Here is a 19,937-nt window from a genome sequence, read left to right as displayed (position 1 = left end):
TTCGCCATCGAGTGGCAGAAGGTTGCAGCACTTAGGACTTATTTGGCAAAAAAAAAAAAAAAAGCCTGCGAAAGGTTTAAGGAGGAAAATACTTTGAGAATTTTATGAATCCTAGCAGTTTGTTTGATGATTAAATCATAGAATAACAGGAATTTGAAAAGAAGATTCTGAGATGCGGTTAAGAAGCAGATACTTTATGCTCTAGGTGGCGCTAAATGGTTTAAAATGGGTTATAAATTTCCTTGAAATTGATTAAAAAAAAAAAATCAAAGAGAAAAAAATTGCAGATAGTCACCATTTGGCTCCTGGACCTTTGGTGCTTGGACCCCTATATATCTAATAAAACTTAAAAATAATAAACATAATAAAACATAATAAACGGTTTGATTTTGTGGGGGGGGGGGGAAAACAACTAAAGCATTTACGATCCATAAAAAAAAGCGATCCACGATATCCGAAAGCTTTCCAGTCTGAAGCGGTATTAGATATAGTATACTGGAACCTGATTGGCTCTTATATTTTATGATGTCATAACTGTTTACAACTCGTGTTTAAACAGAGATTTTCAGCTCTGATTGTTTCATAATAATGAAATAATTATAAGTACAAAACAGCTGCTTTAAAGTTTTTTTTTTTTTGCAACACTTTACTGATGAAGGTTTGATTTCAGAATCACACACGTCCAAAAAGTTCGCCTTTGCAACTCTTTTTTTCTTTTCTTTATTGCAACTGGAAGACAATACAGCACAGAAACGTGATGGCAGATCGGAATAAGGAACGAACGCAAAATAAAATAAAAAATAAAAAGGAACCTTTTTTTTTCATAGTAATGGACAAAGTGATATTTACATAGTGATGAAATTGTCTTTGGCAATATGATTACACAACGAGGAAATACAGAGTGCAAGAACGCCTCCGTATCGACACTTTATCGGGGTGCACATGCCATCAGACCTCGAAAATTCAGAACGGACGAAATAAGACTCTGTTCTACTCACTGCGGGGGGGGGGGGGGGGGATGGGGGGACATCGCAAAACCTTTTTTTAATGGCAACTAACAACATGAACCTTTTAATAATAATAATAAAAATAAAAATAATAATAATAATAATAATAATAATAATAATAATGACCAAACACAAGGAAACACAAGGAGAAGACTGTGTTATTGACTGTTATTTGACTGGCTTGGGTTGAGATTTCTGATGCGCCTCCACTCGCCTCTTCATCCTCTCACAGCCTTTTCCTTCAGAAGAGATTCGTTTAAAGGAAAAGTTACGTAGTGAGTGTTCCCTTTTTATTTATTTTTTCCAAATTAGAATCGATAAAGACTCACAAATGCTGGTTTTCCTCCATTTTTTTTTTTTAAATCCGCAGTGTGAGGATGGAGAATTCAGATCTCCAAAGCGATGATGATGATGACGACGATGATGATGGTGACGACGACGATGCACAGATGAAGTCCGTTCACGTGCAGTATCAGAACAGGCATGCTAACAGGACACGTCACAAATGATCAAGATCAACATCAGAAACATTCAGATTCACTGGGATGAGGATGAGGATGAGGATGAAGAGTAGATGATGTATGTGGACGATATAAAAACACCTCCATGAGCAATTTACAGCCAGTAATGTGTAAGCTGAGAGCGAGACGGATATGTGTACAGTGTCATATTATATTATACATGACATAAATGCTACAAGTAGTATTATCAAAACGTGTGTGTGTGTGTGTGTGTGTGTGTGTGTGTGTGTGTGTCTTGGACACCGTGCTGTGTATAAACATACCGGCTTTGGCACTAAAATCAGACTCGTATTAAAAGCTAAGTGCGTCACCTTCAATCTATAAAAGTGCAATCTGATGGAATTGAATACGATATGCAGTAACGTAGAACATGCTCTGGGATGTGTGTGTGTGTGTGTGTGTGCGCGTGTGTATGTGTGTGTGCAGATATCTAATACTGAACAGTGCTACGTACAGGGAAAGGTGTGTGAGCGTGTGTGTTACCTGTGCTGTGTAAATGGAAGACCCCCCCCCCAAAAAAAAATGGAAGAAAAGGAACAGACACTCACTACCAACTTGTCCTTACACACACGCAGACACACACACACACACACACACACACACACACACACACACACACACACACACACACACACCGGTGCTGATCTGATGGAGAGAGCGGAGAGGGGGGCTGACAACAGCCCTACACTCGGAAAGAAGGTGAAGTCCCCATATTGCACAGAGTGTTGCCCAACAGTCAGCGTTGTCCCTGAAGAAGGTTATTCTGTAAAATGCCTGCTTTTATGATGAGGACAAATCAAGACAAAAAAAAAAAAAACACACAAAAAAAAAAAATTAAAAAAAAAAGGAAAAGTGACTGTAGGCCTATGGGCATAGAAATTAGATTAGAGGCAATGCCTTTTTGTTCTCTAGGATCTATATTTATATGAAAATAATTCATGCTTCATGCTAAATACATTATTTACCTTACAACTTTTTGAATAAAAAAAAAAAAAAGATCGTTGTCTTCTTTACAAGAAACCCATGCAACACGATTCTGGAGAAAAAATAAAATAAAATAAAAAAATCCTGCTGGCTACATTGCTTTTAAATTAAGAAAGGAAGGGAAAAATGTAAACAAACAAACAAACAAACAAAAAAAAGGTCTAGTGTAACATTTTATACAGTGTTATCCTGACTGGATGAAATTGCTTCTTACATCATGAGAATTAGGAAATAAAGAATTAATTTTTTTTTTTAAATATATAAATAAATAAAAGGGGAAAAAAAATAAACCGAATTTAAAAAAAAAAAAAAAAAATTCCCACAAAACATTTCCACAGTCATTTCATTATTATTATTATTTTTTAATATCACTAAATTACAATTGGCAGGTTTATTAGCATCGTTTCTGTCGGGGATTGTTATTAACGGTTTATTTATTTATTTATTTTATTGTTCTGTAAGAGGAATATCACTGTGTCTCTTCGCTTCATTCCGGTAATATCGCTCGTCTCGATTGCTTAATGGAAGAACGTGGGCAGTGAGAGGGTAAATATTCTAATAGTCGTGTGTGTATCTGCCTCCCGAAAAGCACGGAAGCTTATGGCTTCGGATTTATTTCACAGATTAACGTTGGACTCGGGAAACGTCTGACTTTCAGCAGCTACAGTAACCCAGGGTAAGATTAGTGCTCAGGGCAGCAAGTGCACCCCACACGACTACGAGGAGTGTAAACTACAGGTCTTCACTGGTCCACTTAGATCCGAAAACCCGAGGTCCGACCCGAGACCCGAGCGGGTTCGGGGTCTAAAAGTTTCACGTGTACCTCAGATACGGGTCGGTATAATAATAGCGATGTCCGGTCTCGGGTAATTTAAAACGAATGTGTTTTTACCGAACCGACCCGAGAAGACCCGAACTACTGTATCTCGTGTGTGTGCCTCGACTCGGGGCCTTTTCCAACCTCTCGTCAGTTTACCAAGACCGCTTGCGACGTGTGGCTGGTGACGTGTGGCTGGCGGTAAGCTCATTTTCGTTCAAAGAGACCTGTCAATCAATTTTGAATCCACTCTGTAGCGGTTAAAAAAATTTGCCGTCGGGTCGGGTCGGACTGAGGTCTAATTTTTTTGGGTTTGTCTCGGGTCGGGTCTTTCTTAAAAAAAAAAAATCTCTATATATATATATGCAAGTCGAGTTCGGGTAAAAAGTGATCCGGGTCACTTCGGGTCGGGTACTTTTGTTTAGACCCGAGAAGACCTCTAGAGTACACTACCCCTAGTGCACTAGAACTATATATATATATGTATATGTATATATGTATCACACTATAACACACACACACACGACACACACTCCTGCCGCCCGCTCGCACGGAGCCGCACTCGGGACGCTCCGGTTATCCTTCTCTCGTCTAAGTGCGTGTGGAATTTTCTTCTTATTTAACGTTAATATCAGCCAAATAAAACCCATTAGTAAATCAGCTGATTATTATTTTTTTTTGCTATGGCTTTAATCTCCTTTAAAAAAAAAAAAAGAAATAAAAAGAATAAAAAATAAAGAACCCTCGATAACTTCACCTATAAAGTTAGGAAAACAAAGTTAATTGTTGATATTGCCACAAATCAGTAGAATTCACCTGATGTCCTGGAAAAAAATAGTAAATTCTATTAAAAGTGATGTTTCTTTTTTTTTTTTCCTCTTCCTCATAACACAGTTCAGTTATTTTTCATGGACTCTTTTTGCTCTTTCTGGCCTTTGGCCGTCCGGTTGGTGATATTGTTCAAACAGGCTCTGACGCCAGCCAGGTGGAGAAGAGACCCTGCCGCCTCCTTCATCTCCTCGTCATCGCTTTCCGGAGGTTTCTCCGTGCGCCTCTTTTTTAACGGCAGCATGTCACTGGCGACTCTCTGTTTGACTTTTGTCAAATGGTGCCACTTGTTGTGCTGCGCCAGGGCCAGAGCGTCCACCGCCCACTCTTTGGGCTCCTTCTTGATCTTGGCCCTGTCGTCGTCGTCCGTGTCACTGGTGGCGTCGTGAGCGTGGAACTCGGACGCGCCGCAGTCGAGCTGTGTTTTCTCTCCGGGTGTCGAGTTGGAAGATTTACCGAAGCTGTAGTTATGGTCCTCCTTGGGGTCGCTGCTGACCAGAGGAGAGTCGCAGGACGGCTCGCTTTCGCTGAGAATCCTGCAGCCGGCAAGGACGGACCTAATTACACAGGAGAAACATACGTCATGTGGTTAGGAAGCATAATAACACGGTCAGGTTAAATGCTTGTTAAACATAATTCAGTACTTTATAGATTCATTAAAATCAATCGCTGTGATAAGAGCTGTACTTAACACGTGACTCTTATTCAGAGCAGCGGTCAGGATTTAACTCTGAGACACAACTACAGACTACTGAAGGTCTCCTCAGAAGATTTTATAAGAAACAGAAGTGTCTTTTGTGATGTTACACATATTTCTGACTTCTCTTACAGTAATATCGTCTTAAACACAAATAAAATTACGGTTCGAGCTTTAAATATATTAAGAATGATGTTCATTCATTCATTCATTCATTCATTCATTCATTCATCTTCTACCGTTTATCCGAACTTCTCGGGTCACGGGGAGTCTGTGCCTATCTCAGGCGTCATCGGGCATCGAGGCAGGATACACCCTGGACGGAGTACCAACCCATCACAGGGCACACACACACTCTCATTCACTCACACACTCGCACACTACGGACAATTTTCCAGAGACGCCAATCAACCTACCATGCATGTCTTTGGACCGGGGGAGGAAACCGGAGTACCCGGAGGAAACCCCCGAGGCACGGGGAGAACATGCAAACTCCACACACACAAGGCGGAGGCGGGAATCGAACCCCCAACCCTGGAGGTGTGAGGCGAACGTGCTAACCACTAAGACATCGTATCCCCCCTTATGTTCATTCATATATCATCAAATATATATTGTGTTGTTCGTGTTTAAAATGTACTGATTTTATGTTTCTTCATCATCATCATCATCATCATCATCATCATCATCATCATCTTCATCATTTGACAACAAAGAAAAAGAGATAAAATGCTCTTCCTTTATTCAGTCTACATTTTCTTTCCCTTCCTTTTAGGGGATTTTGTTTTAAAAAATAAAAAATAAAAAAATAAAAACTCTCTTGGGGAAATTTGGGGATCAGACAAAACCTGGCAACCTGAGAATTAATTTGCACAAGGACAATCACAGAAAATGTTCACTCTAATATTTATTTTTACCCTTTTTTTAAATTCGTTTTTACTCCTTGACCCCAGAACACTGTAATGATTCACACTCCGACGCTCCGATGTCACAGAGGCAGACAGAGACAGGTTCCTCTGAAGGTTTCTTCCTCGTGTCATCTCAGTGAAATGTTTCTCCTCGTGTGGCTTGTTAAAGATCCAAATCCACATCTGGTTCTCTATCCAGCTGCTCAGGGACGACGTCTATTGTAAAAAAAAAAAAGGCGTCGCGCAAATAAAACTGAACGGGATCGATCATTCGGGTGAATGGAGGCTTTTGTGTACATATTTACTCATTATACACTCTTTCATTTTTGATCGATTCGTACACAAATCCGTCGCTTTGTTCGCCATGATGTGCCTCTGTAGAACCGCGGTCAAGCTCTGCCAGGCTGCTCCTCTTCTTTTTCTGTAAAACACCGTCTTTTTTGCGCTGTATAACATTTCCAGCTGGATTTAGGTCACACTCTAACTAGGCCATTCATTCCTTTAGCTTTTTATTCTCCGGCACCTGGACTTCTAGTTACGAGCCGAATGAGACGCCGTGATGAGACTCGGTGAAGCTTCAGGGTAAGAATCTTCTTCTTCTTCTTGTTTAATCATCGACGCACGTTTGTTTTTTTTTCCTCACAGGAAGACGAATCATGAACATCATCCTAATAGAGAAGAGCATGAAATGATCTGAGAATGGATTCTTCTGACTGATTAGAGCGGCGGTGTGTCACGTCGTTAATCACGTCGTTCCGACGAAAACGCTGATTTACAAACAGATTCGACATTTCAGGCTTGGTTTTGAAATGTTTCTGACCCAGAAATGAGCTCCACTCTCTTGAAGTCGTGGCCTAAATGTTAAAGAGTATGACTCCTAACCTTAAGGTTGTGGGTTCGAGTCTCGAGCCAGGAATACCACGACTGAGGTGCCCTTGAGCATGGCACCGAACCCCCCAACTGCTCCCTGGGTGCCGCAGCATAAATGGCTGCCCACTGCTCCGGGTGTGAGTTCACGGTGTGTGTGTGTGTGTTCACTGCTGTGTGTGTGTGCACTTTGGATGGGTTAAACACAGAGAACGGATTCTGAGTACGGGTCACCGTACTTAGCCGTATGTCACGTCACGTCACGTCACTTGCGCAATAGTGTCACACAAGCAGCTCGTCTTTCTCTTCATTTTCTGCCTCCAAAGCTACAGTGAAGGTGATCAGCCTCCTCGTCGCTGGACTTACACCCGTCTTTATTTCATCTGCATTACTGAGCAGAAATAAATCGAATCTAAAGAGCAGTCTGTTAGCTGATACAAGCTAAGACAGAGAGTCCTATGTTCCCTCATTCCCTTCACTTTTGTGGGCGTGGCCTGTCTGTTTTTTTATTTTATTATTATTATTGTGGTCTGGTGTTGTTTTTCTAGCCAAGCGTGCCGCTCAACGGTTTTATTTGCATCCGGCATGCGCTCTGGTCTAAGCCTTGTGTGTGTGTGTTTTAAGCAGGCCAGTCCACTGTGAGTCATGAACTAATGAAATTAAACACGTCTCACGGCCTTGAAATGTACTTCAGCTTTGAAGCACCTCTCCAGCTGACCGACGGCGCTATTATAAACCTAATTAATGGAGCTGGATTACAAAATGGCCTGATTTTAGTGGAGAAGTAATGCAGAGAAATGGCAAAGGAGCGCATTTATTTCCATTTATGTCCCTCATCAACAAAGCACAGAATTACTCAAATGAACCAGCTCGCCGCTGCCGGTCGGGGTTTTAGCGAGACGACGAGGCTGGAGGCTTCGCTTTTCCGTCCCGCTTCCTCGTAAGCATTAACGTTTGCTTTAACATTAACATCAACATTAACGGTAACATTAACATTCCCTGTGAGGTGGCAGAAAATAAAGAGGAGCGCTTTTCCACATCCTGTCTCATTTCTGTGTTTTTGGCTCATGAATTCTAGCCGCCGTGTCACACAGGGATACGACAACACACTCCATAATTCAAGCCGAAATGCGGCGTCACTCATTTCAGAGACACGTAAAGCAATCTGTCAGTTGGTGTGTTAACATCTCAGATACACCACACTGGTAAAATTGTAAATGCATATTTGAGTGTTGCATGTGTGTGTGTGTGTGTGTGTGTGTGTGTGTGTGTGTGTGAGCACATATGTATGAAGGTCACACTTTTTTATTAGCCCAGTGATGTTGTTTTTCCCAATGATGTGTTACAGTGGAGCACAGAAAGCAATGCGGTTGATGAGGAAAAGGTGTCCTGTGAGCGCACCTGGAGGCCCCGGGGCGTGAACATCCACACACACACACACACACACACACACACACACACACACACACACACACGAAACCTGTCCACACCTGTCTCTCCATGGACCTGTTTCAGCTGGCAGGTTTCTCTGTCTCTCAGTGCTCTTAAACAACACACTTCACAACTGTGACCCTTTCAATAAGGAAAGTGCTGATCTTTGCTTGTGTGTGTGTGTGTGTGTGTGTGTGTGTGTGTGTGTGTGTGTGTGTGTGTGTGTGTGTGTGTGTGTGTGTGTGTTTGTAAGAGAGGACTCACTCAGACAAGGTCCCACTCAGGAGTCTTGGTTTATAAATGTTTTACCTGATTGAAGGCCATCTAGTGACTCCACTCAGGAAACACTTCCTGTACACGATGTATTATTAATGTTTGAGTATTTTGGTCTTTCTGACAGCTGAAATTCCCGAAATCTCAGACTGGGAGAATTTAAAGTCTTGGCAAAATTTTATTTCACTAGTTTTAATCTTACAGTGTGGTGTTTAAATGTCTGGAGAAGTTTTATTTTTGTTTTTTTAATCTAAAAACCGTTCCGAGCCGAACTGTCACAGTAACCAATCAGACGAGACTTCCTGTCCGAAACGTAACGCCCACAAAAACACTCGGAAAGCAACTGAGAGTTTAGAGCAGAGTTTCTGCTGCCAAATGTCAGAGTAACCAATCAGAGCACAGTTAACGACCCTCTGTGCTATTGTAGCCAATCAGAGCACAGTTAACGACTCTCTGTGCTATCGTAACCAATCAGAGCACAGTTAACGACCCTCTGTGCTATTGTAGCCAATCAGAGCACAGTTAATGCCCTCTGTGCTATTGTAGCCAATCAGAGCACAGTTAATGCCCTCTGTGCTATTGTAGCCAATCAGAGCACAGTTAACACCCCTCTGTGCTATTGTAGCCAATCAGGTACAGTTTCTACCCAAATTGTAAGTTGACCAATAAGAACATCGTTCATTTACTAAAGAAAATGTAACAGGAAATAAACAGACTTCGTTTCCTGTTTAAAAGGTCACAGTAACCAATCAGACCACGTTTCTTCCTTATCTTGAGCGAGCAGTTCTAATCATTTTGAAGAAGTAAGTTTAAGAAGTGAAGATGTAGCCTGAGAATCTGCTCACATCAAATCCACTTCCATTTTCTCCTTGGCTTAAAATCACAACATATCAAACGAAGATCCGTCTCTTTTTATGGACGGGCTTCCTGTTTGTTGTCTGCTGCTCGACTTCAGTAAAACGTATCGACGGCTGATGTGAAGAAAACGAAAGGAAATGAGGAAATGACGGACGAGTGATGTTTCTGGATATCAGCGGTGTGGAGAAGGTCACAGGACGACGTTAGCACAGAGGACGGACGGAGCCCCGAGAAAAATAAACGAATAAAATGAAGATCGGTGGAAAAGAGGCGGGACTAACCTGACGGCCGCCACTCTGCTGCCAATAGGATTAATGGGAAGAGGTCGAATTCCCGGGAAGAGGCTCGGGCTCATCATACAAGCTCCGTTCCGGATCACTCCCTGAGGAACTGTGGAGAAGAAGTGGATAAAATGGACGTTAATGTGAGGCCATGAGAGTGTCTACAACACTGACATGCCTATATCTCACACACACACACACACACACACACACACACACACACACACACACACACATATGCATGGCCGCCCACAGTGAGTATCACCCCACACAAACACCACGGCATGTGAGTACATGTGATTCAGCCGTAATCACAGATGGCACAAAGACGAATGCGAGTCATCAACAGACATACGAGAGAAATCAGCAGGAGAGGAAAATATTGATTCATTCTAAATCTACGCCACTGTATTTGATCACTGTGACCCAAACACCATTAGCGCTCGCTATTAACCGGCTTCCGTCGTCTGCTTTGCACATCACAAGCGCGTCGCGTTTCCCACAGCGAGGCGACGGAAGGACGGTTTTTAATTTTTCCCCTTTCTAAAAATATCCGAATTAACTCGGTAAAGACGGCGAGAAAGAAATTTCTCTCGCACAAATTGTTACGTTTGGAAAATGAACCGTGAACCATAAAGAAATCATGAAAGCAGAGAGAGGAAGAGAGAATAACGGGTAGTGTGAAGGGTTTTTATTGGGTTGAGGACTTATTTGATTGGTGCGTGTGTGTGTGTGTGTGTGTGTGTGTGTGTGTGTCTCAGGATGGACCATTTCAGCCTCTATTTGCAGAACTCTGGACCATCAGGACCATTTAAACACACCACGGAGACGGCGGTGTCTTTATCCACATCTACTGGATGCAACAAAACACCTCAACTCCATCAGTGTGGCTTTGTTTAAACTTCAGCTGCTTCACCGAGTCAAATCTGATCCAAACAGAACACAGTGTGGTGTTTAAATGTCTGGAGAAGGTTTGTTTTTGTTTTTTTTTTAATCTAATAATCGAGCTAACAAAAAACGTTCCGTCTGTCGAACTGTCACAGTAACCAATCAAACGAGACTTCCTGTCCGAAACGTAACGCCCACCAATCAGAGCACAGTTAACGACCATCTGTGTGTAGCCAATCAGAGCACAGTTAACGACCCTCTGTGCTATTGTAGCCAATCAGAGCACAGTTAACACCCCTCTGTGCTATTGTAGCCAATCAGAGCACAGTTAATGACCCTCTGTACTATTGTAGCCAATCAGAGCACAGTTAATGACCCTCTGTACTATTGTAGCCAATCAGAGCACAGTTAATGACCCTCTGTACTATTGTAGCCAATCAGAGCACAGTTAATGACCAGTTTCTGTCTAAAATGTAAGCAGAACCGAACGCTCCACATTTCATGACCAAAACATTCCCAAAATACCAAACATCTGAACTCTCCTCTACTTCACTTATTTTTTTTTTCCTTTCAGAATTCTCCAACAGAGAAGGGAAAAAAAAGGCTGCAGGATTTCTAGCTGCCTGAACATAGATCGGACGAAGCCTGTGAGATCAGACCTGAACAGACTCGACAGCTCCTCTCCTCGGCCGATCCCAGGACGAGGCATCGTTTCGCTCTGTCCAGGAAATGGCCTCTGATCGAAAGCAGATGGCAGACGTGGAAAAAAGGAGCAAAACAACTATTCACTCAAATTCCAGCACACCCTCTACCCATTAGGAAGGAGCGCAGTTGCCTAGGCAACCCCTCCCTCCCCATGTATATGCCATACTTTTAGAAGTGTGAGGTGCGGCGTGCGTAGAGGAGAACAGCTGCGCTGGCTTTGGCCCTTTCTGCCCCTCAGAAAGGTGAAGAGACAGCGTGACGACGTGAGTGTGTGATGTGAAGTGACAGAAGGACGCAGCCCTGGTCCTGATTAGCGCGGACGGGCGGCCAAACCGAATGCTTAATAAGCTTGCTTCGTGTTGAGCCGTCAGGAACGACAGCAAGAAACAAAAGGCATCGAGTTCTCTCAGGATGCTCGAGGGAGGCTAATTCAGCGTGTTTAAGGATTTACATTCTTTTTCTTTTTTTCTTTTCAATATTAACATAAACATCAAAATCTGTGAATTATTTAATCTCAGCATCCAGCGTGCTTTCTGCTCACGGCAGTTTAAAGACTTCACAGAAAGGTGTTGGCTCGTTAGTTGGTTCAATATCACTTAGCTGATATACGGTATATAGTGCGTGTGTGAACAGGAACAAAGTGGTTTATTAGACTTTAGTCGCAGTAAAAGCAGTATACGTCTAAACTACGCTAAAAGTATAGAACAATCGGTTGAAAGAATAAAAGCAGCTCGGTGTGAATGAGGCAGAGTGGCTCAGTGCTGTAAGGTTCTGTACAAACACTCACACTGAGAAACTGAGTGCTTTTGCTGCTCCACAAGCAATGAAAGTACCAATCTGGTCTCTCAGTGGAGCTCAGAGCCTGTGGGTAGACGCCCCGGTCCTCTCATCTCACTAAACCATGCCGAGTGCAGTGAGGGAAACGATGCCGTCCGTACGCATGTGCGCCGTCTCTGAAGTGTTTTAATGGCCTGGGATTACGGCCTCGAAAACAGAACCTCGATGAGATCCATCTCCAGCACAGGAAAAAAAAAATGAAACCACTTCTGTTCTTTCTTGGACGCTAAAATAAATCTGAGATCACAATTTCACAGCCCATGTAATGCGGTTACGTCTTTTCTTTGTCATCATTCACGTTTAAAACGGATTTCGAACGAGCTAATAACAGCACATCCTCATCCCGACTGTTAGCGCTGCAATACTGCGATATGTCCAGCAGGGGGAGCAGCACTGAGAAAACGCACGTGGAGAAGTTCCATTAATAAAAGAAAATATATTAATAGTGACGTTAAAATGACCGTGAAATGACTTTGTACAACGAGTCACTGCGAGTTAGATTACTCAAAGTCATCTAAAGCTGCTAAATAATAACATTTTCATTTCCTAAACCTTTTATCCGTGTACCGGAGCATCAGGGGTCTAGAGAAAAAAAAGTCACAAATCAGCAGAAAGTGTGGAAATGTAAAAATAAAAACAAACAAACAAACAAACAAACAAAAAAACATCAAATAAAGTGTGTGCTTTGGTTTATTCACACATAGAGGCAGCCCTTAGAATGTTTTTTAGGAGGAAACGAGAAGAAACCCACATGAACACAGGAAGAACACTAGATACTACACACACACACACACACACACACACACACACACACACACACAGGAACATTCTAAGCCGACACACAGATCCCGGTGGATTTTCTGTGTGCTGTACTGAAACACAGCCCCTCAGAGCCCTTCATAATGGTCCGTCTTGCCCTTTTGTGGTTGGGATTCGAGCATTAATGACACGTCTGTCTCCTTAGGCAAACAAGGCTCTCTGGTAAAAAGGGTCTTAAAACGTCTGCCTCTTTGACAGGAGATTTCTGGAGAGCTTTCGGCTTTTGTTTCTGACGGTGGTTCGGCTTCTACATCTGGGCCTGTGACACGCACGGCTGATTCCACTGAGCTCGCTTTCGGACTACACAAAAGGCGAGCGGCAGGGTTCCTCGTTCAGGAGATGGCCGCCCATGCCTCCGGCCTCCTCTCCGTGTTTGTGTGAGCCGACACGCCGCTCGCTCTCTATAAGCGCAGGTCAAAGGGCACGGGCAGAGCCGTGTGAGGGACCGAGGGAGGGCCCTGTTTGTTTATGGCTTCTGTGTAGAGATGAGAGCCTGCCTCAAGGGCTCCGAGCTCTTTCCCCTCTTCAGCTAGAAAGAAAAATCAACAAGGCTTGCACGGAATCGTCCTAGCTGCGGCGCTGAGGTGTTCGGATGCTTATCTTCTCGGATGTACAGATCGCAGATGTTCATCTTTAAGCAATTAAGATGCATGATGCTGATAATTAGGAGATATTGAAAAGAGCCTTATAGATTTAACTTTTAATCAAAGTGACATCCAAAAACACTCGCATGCTTAAAACACACACACACACACACACACACACACACACACACACACACACACACATGCACACGCACACCAAGCCTGGGCTCAGACAGACTAAATAATGGGAGGGAAAATTATTTTGTTGTGACTGGAAGAAAAAAAAAAGGCTGACCAAATTTCCTTTAAACCCTGAGGACCTTCAGTCTGTGAGTTTCCTCTAATGAGGTTAATTTGAGGATTTATGAACACGATCTGCAGGGAAAAGTCTAAACATCTGCTGAATGTCATTCCAACAGCAATTCTTACGTACGTATCACTACCATAAACTCGGACTTTCAGCGGTCGTGGAGCCGATTATCGCTCGTTCCTGTCACACTGCGTCCATCATGTCTCTGATTTCCTCTTTTACAGACTTGGGTATCAGGAACAATCAGAGGTTCATGACAATGGAAAGTCTTCAACACAGAGGAGTTTTTATGCTTCGTGGGTTCTCGGTAACATGACAAGCTACTGCAAGGCTGTAAGAATGATGTGAGTAATAAAGCATGATGCTCTGCTACAGGAAACAAATCCAAATCTCTGGTCGATCTCAGAGCTCTCTGTATCTCAAAAGAGAATGCTCATTAGAATATAAAGCCACACCCACTAGAACAAGTTCAGCTTTTTGTCGCTCGGGACTCGTAACAGGAATCTAATATCATGACGTGGAAACCAGTGAGTGACGAAAAGAAAGACCACAACAACAACCAGAACGTTCCACTGTTACCGAATATGCAAAAGAAGAGCAAAAGGAAACGTTCGTTCTTCTTTATTTCTGTCTTCCTTCGTTGGGGTTGTGGCAGTGGGGTCGCTCTCTGCGCCCAGCTGCTCCCATCTTTCTCCACAGCTGGAGATGTGAGTTGCTCTGCCTGACCTGAGATCAGCTCCAGGAGGGATTGCGCATCCTGCTGGGCCGTGAAGTTCTGATCCGGCACACGGAGTTCAGCTGTACCGCAGATCAACTTAATGGCAGTGTGACGGGATGGAAAGCAAGAAAAACACCACGCGTTGTGCATTCATACACCTCATCACGTCACTTCATTTCTCCTCTACGGTGTCCTCTGGTGTAGAGTCTCACAAAGACACAGAGAGAGAGAGAGAGAGAGAGAGAGAGAGAGAGAGAGAGAGAGAGAGAGAGAGAGAGAGAGAGAGAGAGAGAGACAGAGAAATAAAGTGAGAGAGACAGAGAGAGTGAGACAGAGAGAGACAGAGAGAGAGAGAGAGAGAGAGAGAGAGAGAGAGAGAGAGAGAGAGAGACAGAGAGAGACAGAGAGAGAGAGAGAGAGAGACAAGAGATAGGGAATGAGAGAGAGAGACTTTGGAGGAAAAGGAGAGGACCGAAGAGAAGAAAGAGAGGGACTGAGAGAGAGGGGGGGGACTGAGAGAGAGAGAGAGAGAGAGACAGAGACAGAGAGACAGAGAGAGGGGGGATTGAGAGAGAGATAAAGAGAAGAAGAGAGAGATAAAGAGAGAGAGAGAGACAGGAGAGAGAGAGAGAGACAGGAGAGAGAGAGAGGGACAGAGAGAGAGAGAGAGAGACAGAGAGAGAGACAGGAGAGAGAGAGGGACAGAGAGAGAGAGAGAGAGAGAGAGAGAGAGAGACAGAGACAGAGAGAGGAAGTGACATGGTGTCTGTGTGACAAATACCCCGGCACTCTGTAAATTTGGCACCTGCTGTTGTGCAAATAAAGCCTATGCATTTAGTTTAATTCTTTCCCCTGATGAAGGATCGGCTGCAGATTGGATTGGAGGGAAATCGGTTTTCAGCTAAAATATATCCGTGTGATAAATGACAGCATTAGGAGGAATGGAAAAAGCTGCTCATGAAGCCAGAAGATGCTGGTCTTTTCCTGGGCACCGTCCAGTCCTGCCTGCAGCTTCTATTATCTTCAACAATAGCCTAAAACTAGCAAATACTCCACCAGAGATGGACACGTCCTGTCCATCAACCAGGTCTCTCTGTCTTAGTTAGCCCTGTCTTCTGGATCCTCTAAAAGACCTGAGATGAAGCTCAGAAGAATTTGTTACCTGTTAAAAACGTCCAAGTCTGTACTGTATGTTCTGAAGAGCGTTCAGGTGACCACCGGTGTTTATTGTTGGGTATAAAGAAGTCTAATGGCAGCGTAACGTCTGTGTGACTGTGAGAGGTTCTCAGACTCTAAAGGTACGATGTAGGTTTGTTTTAAAAAGGTGGAAGCAGCTAATCAGCCCATGACCTTTCTGTGAGCAAGTCAGGCGAAGCGTCGTCTCCGGAGAAGTAAAGAAAATGTTAGTAAAAATAAATGCACTATTTACTACGACGTGCAAAGGCTGCTCTGAGAAACCGGTACACAGTTTCAGAGTGCACAGTTTCATCAACAATACATTATAACCTCTATAAGCTAATGCAGTTACATTAACCTCTATAAGCTAATGCAGTTCGGGCGGCCCGCCTAAGCTGGGAAACCCTACCGCCTTCACTAGGTCGTCCAAAAAAACACAAAAAATAATTAATTAATTAACCTATTAATTAGTTGGTTGATTAATTAATAAATTAAATAAACAAATCTAAATAAATAAATAAATAAATAAATCCGCCAGAGACAAAAAAAAAACAAAAACAGAAATAGCTGCAGAAAAAAAACAAGGATTTTATTTCTAGATATTTTTATGCATATTTTATCACCTCGAACATCATGTTACCTTTTTAGTTCTCATTCTGACCGTACTAACAAAAAAGAAGAAGAAGAAGAAGAAAAAGAAGAAGAAAATATTGATCTCCTCCCAAGAAACGACTACAACAAACCAGATGATGCATATCAATGCTTTTTTTTTTTTTTTTTTTGCCGGATGCCAAGAAATGGGTCTGTGAAAGCAGCCTGAGGGTTCGGGGTGTGTGAAGGGGAAACTTGGCACTTGACTGGAACAGATTTAAAAGGCTCTTGTAGGACACGGTGAGACGAGTGACCTCCGTAGGGACCGAGTGTGTTCACATCTCCGTTACGACTATTTAAAATGCTGAAATATCATCTGAGACTTTCTGTCCACGTCCGGGCGTCCCTCCTCGCCACCACTCGTCTCTCCCGACGCACCGCACGTAGGGTTAGCGAAGGGGACGTCACATGTGGCTCACCGTCAACCGGCCTGCGCCGGGGAGCGTCTGAAAGCCGAGCGATCTTCTCGACTCTTCTTTGCACTGGCAGAAGTGGAGGCTGCTGAAGTTTTAATGCTCGCCTTTGACACGACAAATCTGTCCTGCCTGCTGACGATAAAGCGCAAGCGAGATAAGATCTATTATTCACACAGCGGAAACCTGAGCTTTGATTTCAGGCGAGGCATCAGATGGGCCTTCGGTACGGAGCGAAATTAACGGCCCTTCAGAGCGAACGCGTGCCAGTCTGTCGTTGTTAAGCATTTTAAAGTGGCGCAGCAACAAATACAACAAGCGCTAAAGCCAAACAAAGGCATGCGGCACTGGGCGTAAGCGTGCTATAACGCTACATACTCTGTACTCATACGGTATATGAATGATTGATGAAGCATTTTAATTCTTCTTCATAAGAATAATGAATGATTTATGGCTCTGGCAGGTAGCACTGCTGCCTCCGTGTGTGTGTGTGTGTGTGTGTGTGTGTGTGTGTGTGTGTGTGTGTGTGTGTGTGTGTGTGTGTGTGTGTGTGTGTATAGTTTCACAAAACCTTATGGCTGTATGTTTATTACATCCAAGGTGTATATTTACACTGTACACTGCACTGGAGCTCTATGTCACCTTGTCAAAATGAGTACAAGAAATCGATCATAAAGATCGGCTTATGAACGAGCGAACACTACGAGCCTCGTAATGCAGGACTGTTCTCCACAACGCTAGCTGAGACGGTCGACCGTGTAGGCGTCATTCTGGTCACAGACATGAAAGGTTGCAAGCTAGGAACTGTGGAGAAGGTCTAACTACGTCATAAAAAGATATGTAGTAGCTGATTCTGTCCACCAAGAGTGATTGACATGTGAATGGAAGACGAGAAAAACAGCATACAGGTTGTTTTGATGATGATGATGATGATGATGATGATAGAAGACAGTTCCGTCTACCCATGAAGGTCATAGAGTCTGATCTGAATCGCTCACATCGTTATTAAACCACTCAGTGAGACGTCGGGTTCTGTGCAAGGGGGCGGAGTCATCCTGGAAGAATCCACGCCCATCATTATAGGATAAAGGTCTTCAGCTAAACAAACACGCAATATATATATATATATATATATATATATATATATATATATATATATATATATATATATATATATATATATATAAATAATAATGGGAGAAAAGGAAGAGGAAGAAGAAGAAGGACACACACAGATGTGTGCCGTCTGGTGCTCGAGCAAAAGAGATCGAAAAAATATTCCTGAAAAGCGTCAATTAGCATTTCTATAATGATGCGGACACGGACTTGCTTGTTTGCAATAACGACCATAACTACATTAATCACATGCCTTCCCAAAATACACCGTGTTCGTAAACACCGGAGCAGAGTGTGAATCCCGAACACAGCGGTGACGGAGACGGAGAGGCGGACATCAGACGGAAACACAGACGGAGGAGGACAGAAACGAGACGGACGTCCATAGGCCTCAGTTATTTTTATTATCGCCTTCGCGTGCTGGAGTATTAGAGAGTGTTAGATGGTGAATGTGAGATCTGGCGTGAGCTAAAAACAGAACGCGCGCAGTCAGCGGTGAGCCGCTTCATTTTCTGAAGATTGAAGTGAGTTTTTGGCATGTGTAGCGGGTCGCGTTCCTGCTGCGCTGTAAACCGCAGGGCATGCAAATGGGTTGCCATGACTGCCATCGCGTGGCGGGGCTCAGAGACGCTGCGCCGCTCTGCTGTGACATCTGAGCTGCTGACTGAAATCATCACCATGGGTTCTGTCTTTGCTTACACAAAGGTCACATCCTCTCTTAGAGATCTGAACACGCTACGAGATTGCTTTTAAATGAATGTGGGTTATTTTCTTAAGAAACAGCATGAAGCTCGATGTGCTTTATTCTTCTTACGCCACAATTTGTGAAGAATTCAAACGTTTGAATAATCCAAGAAGAAGAAAGCGTACGTTTTATGTTACATCTCTGATGTACATGTAATGTTCATGTTCTCACTTATGCTACAGCAGCTACAAACGGTCCCCGAGACTTTATTTGACACTGGAGACTCCTTACATAAATCTGCACTAACCTGAATATACTGATAATAATTACGTCACCACCGTCATCTCGTAGATCCCGACGGATATCCGAGTCTTAACCTGGTTAAAATCTCCTCTTCATCCCCAACACTAGCTCTACGGTTGTTGAATGCAGCGTCGCAGTGAGAACCGTGTACGGAGGTCACACGGGCTGCGTCTCTGCTCTGTGCTGTAATGACCGAGGGTTAAAAGCATGTGAACTTTCGTTTATGTGCACGATAAACAGAGCTGCTGTAATTTAACAGAAGTGTGTTGTAATGGGGATGTGATACAATGCCACGCTGCAGTAAGTGTCTGTTTATCTGTATGTACACATTTAAAACACAAGAGGCCAAAAGGTTTAAAGAGCAGAATAGATTAGAGGCTTGTCTGAAGGTGGGGCAAATAATCTGAGATCTGAGGTCATGTAGAAGAATTTCTTGAGCCAGAAATGAATCAGGTGAATCAGGTGAATCGGGTGAGTCGGGTGAATCGGCTCGCGTGCTGATTATTTTCCTATCACTTGACAGAGCGTTTTATTTGTTGCCTATGGTGGTATCTGTGCTTTTCTGTGTATAAATAAATGTTAGAGGTTAAAAATATACTCAGCCAAAGGTGTATTTACAACCTGTAGAATAACGTCGTGCATCAGGGAACGTCTGAGTGTGGAACGATTCTTTGAGCTTCTTTTAAAAAAGTTCAATAATTCTCTGAACAGTGGCAATAAAAATATAGACTCTCTCTCTCAATCTCTCTCTCTCTCTCTCTCTCTCTCTCTCTCTCTCTCTCTCTCTCTTCCCCTTTTTCTAAAATAACCTTTCTTCTGCCCGGATGAATAATTGAGAAGCTCTTTAGGAAGTGCGGTGAGATTCTGTCTCCGTGGCTGCTGCGATCTGAAAGCGTCGACCATCTCGGCTCACGATCCCGGCACCGTTCTCGCGGCGCGGCCGGGGCTTTGCTGTCGTCATGACGACCGGTCCCGTTCCACCTCCTCGGGAGCAGCGTGTGAGGTGGGAGCTAAAGCAGGAAACTTAACACCGTGTTTGAGAGGGGAGCAAAAAGCATTGCTCTGCTCTGTTTACTGCCAGTAATAGAAACCAGAGCCATGGCGGGGGAGTAATCACACACACACACACACACACACACACACACACACACACACACACACACACACACACACACACGGGTCTTTCACATGAGGTGGATTTCTCTGACCTCAGATACACCCACACTTACATATAACCATACACATATGTTCATATATGGG

General features: G+C 43.4%; 1 protein-coding gene and 2 long non-coding RNA genes across 3 annotated transcripts in view; 1 reads left to right on the top strand and 2 right to left on the bottom strand.

The window, feature by feature from the left end:
- Positions 1–704: 704 nt before the first annotated feature.
- On the bottom strand, positions 705–3,385 carry LOC125146000. Its single transcript, XR_007144496.1, has 2 exons — positions 1,337–3,385; positions 705–1,246 (listed from the first exon to the last, which is right to left on the bottom strand). It is a non-coding gene; the product is annotated as an uncharacterized LOC125146000 (long non-coding RNA).
- A 730-nt stretch (positions 3,386–4,115) lies between these two features.
- foxn3 (forkhead box N3) overlaps positions 4,116–19,937 on the bottom strand; it is a 29,576-nt gene continuing 13,754 nt past the window's right edge. The window contains exons 2-3 of the mRNA XM_047821849.1: positions 9,473–9,581; positions 4,116–4,714 (exon numbers count right to left, since the gene is read on the bottom strand). Of these exons, the coding sequence (XP_047677805.1) occupies positions 4,225–4,714; positions 9,473–9,581 (599 nt within the window). The 3' untranslated portion in view covers positions 4,116–4,224. The remainder of the gene's footprint in view (positions 4,715–9,472; positions 9,582–19,937) is intronic.
- Positions 9,492–10,335, top strand: LOC125146077. The gene is made up of 2 exons (XR_007144584.1): positions 9,492–9,615; positions 10,234–10,335. It is a non-coding gene; the product is annotated as an uncharacterized LOC125146077 (long non-coding RNA).

Source organism: Tachysurus fulvidraco, chromosome 12, assembly GCF_022655615.1.
Source record: "Tachysurus fulvidraco isolate hzauxx_2018 chromosome 12, HZAU_PFXX_2.0, whole genome shotgun sequence".
Classification (NCBI taxonomy): Eukaryota; Metazoa; Chordata; class Actinopteri; order Siluriformes; family Bagridae; genus Tachysurus; species Tachysurus fulvidraco.
This window is presented reverse-complemented; position numbering and strand designations above follow the sequence as displayed.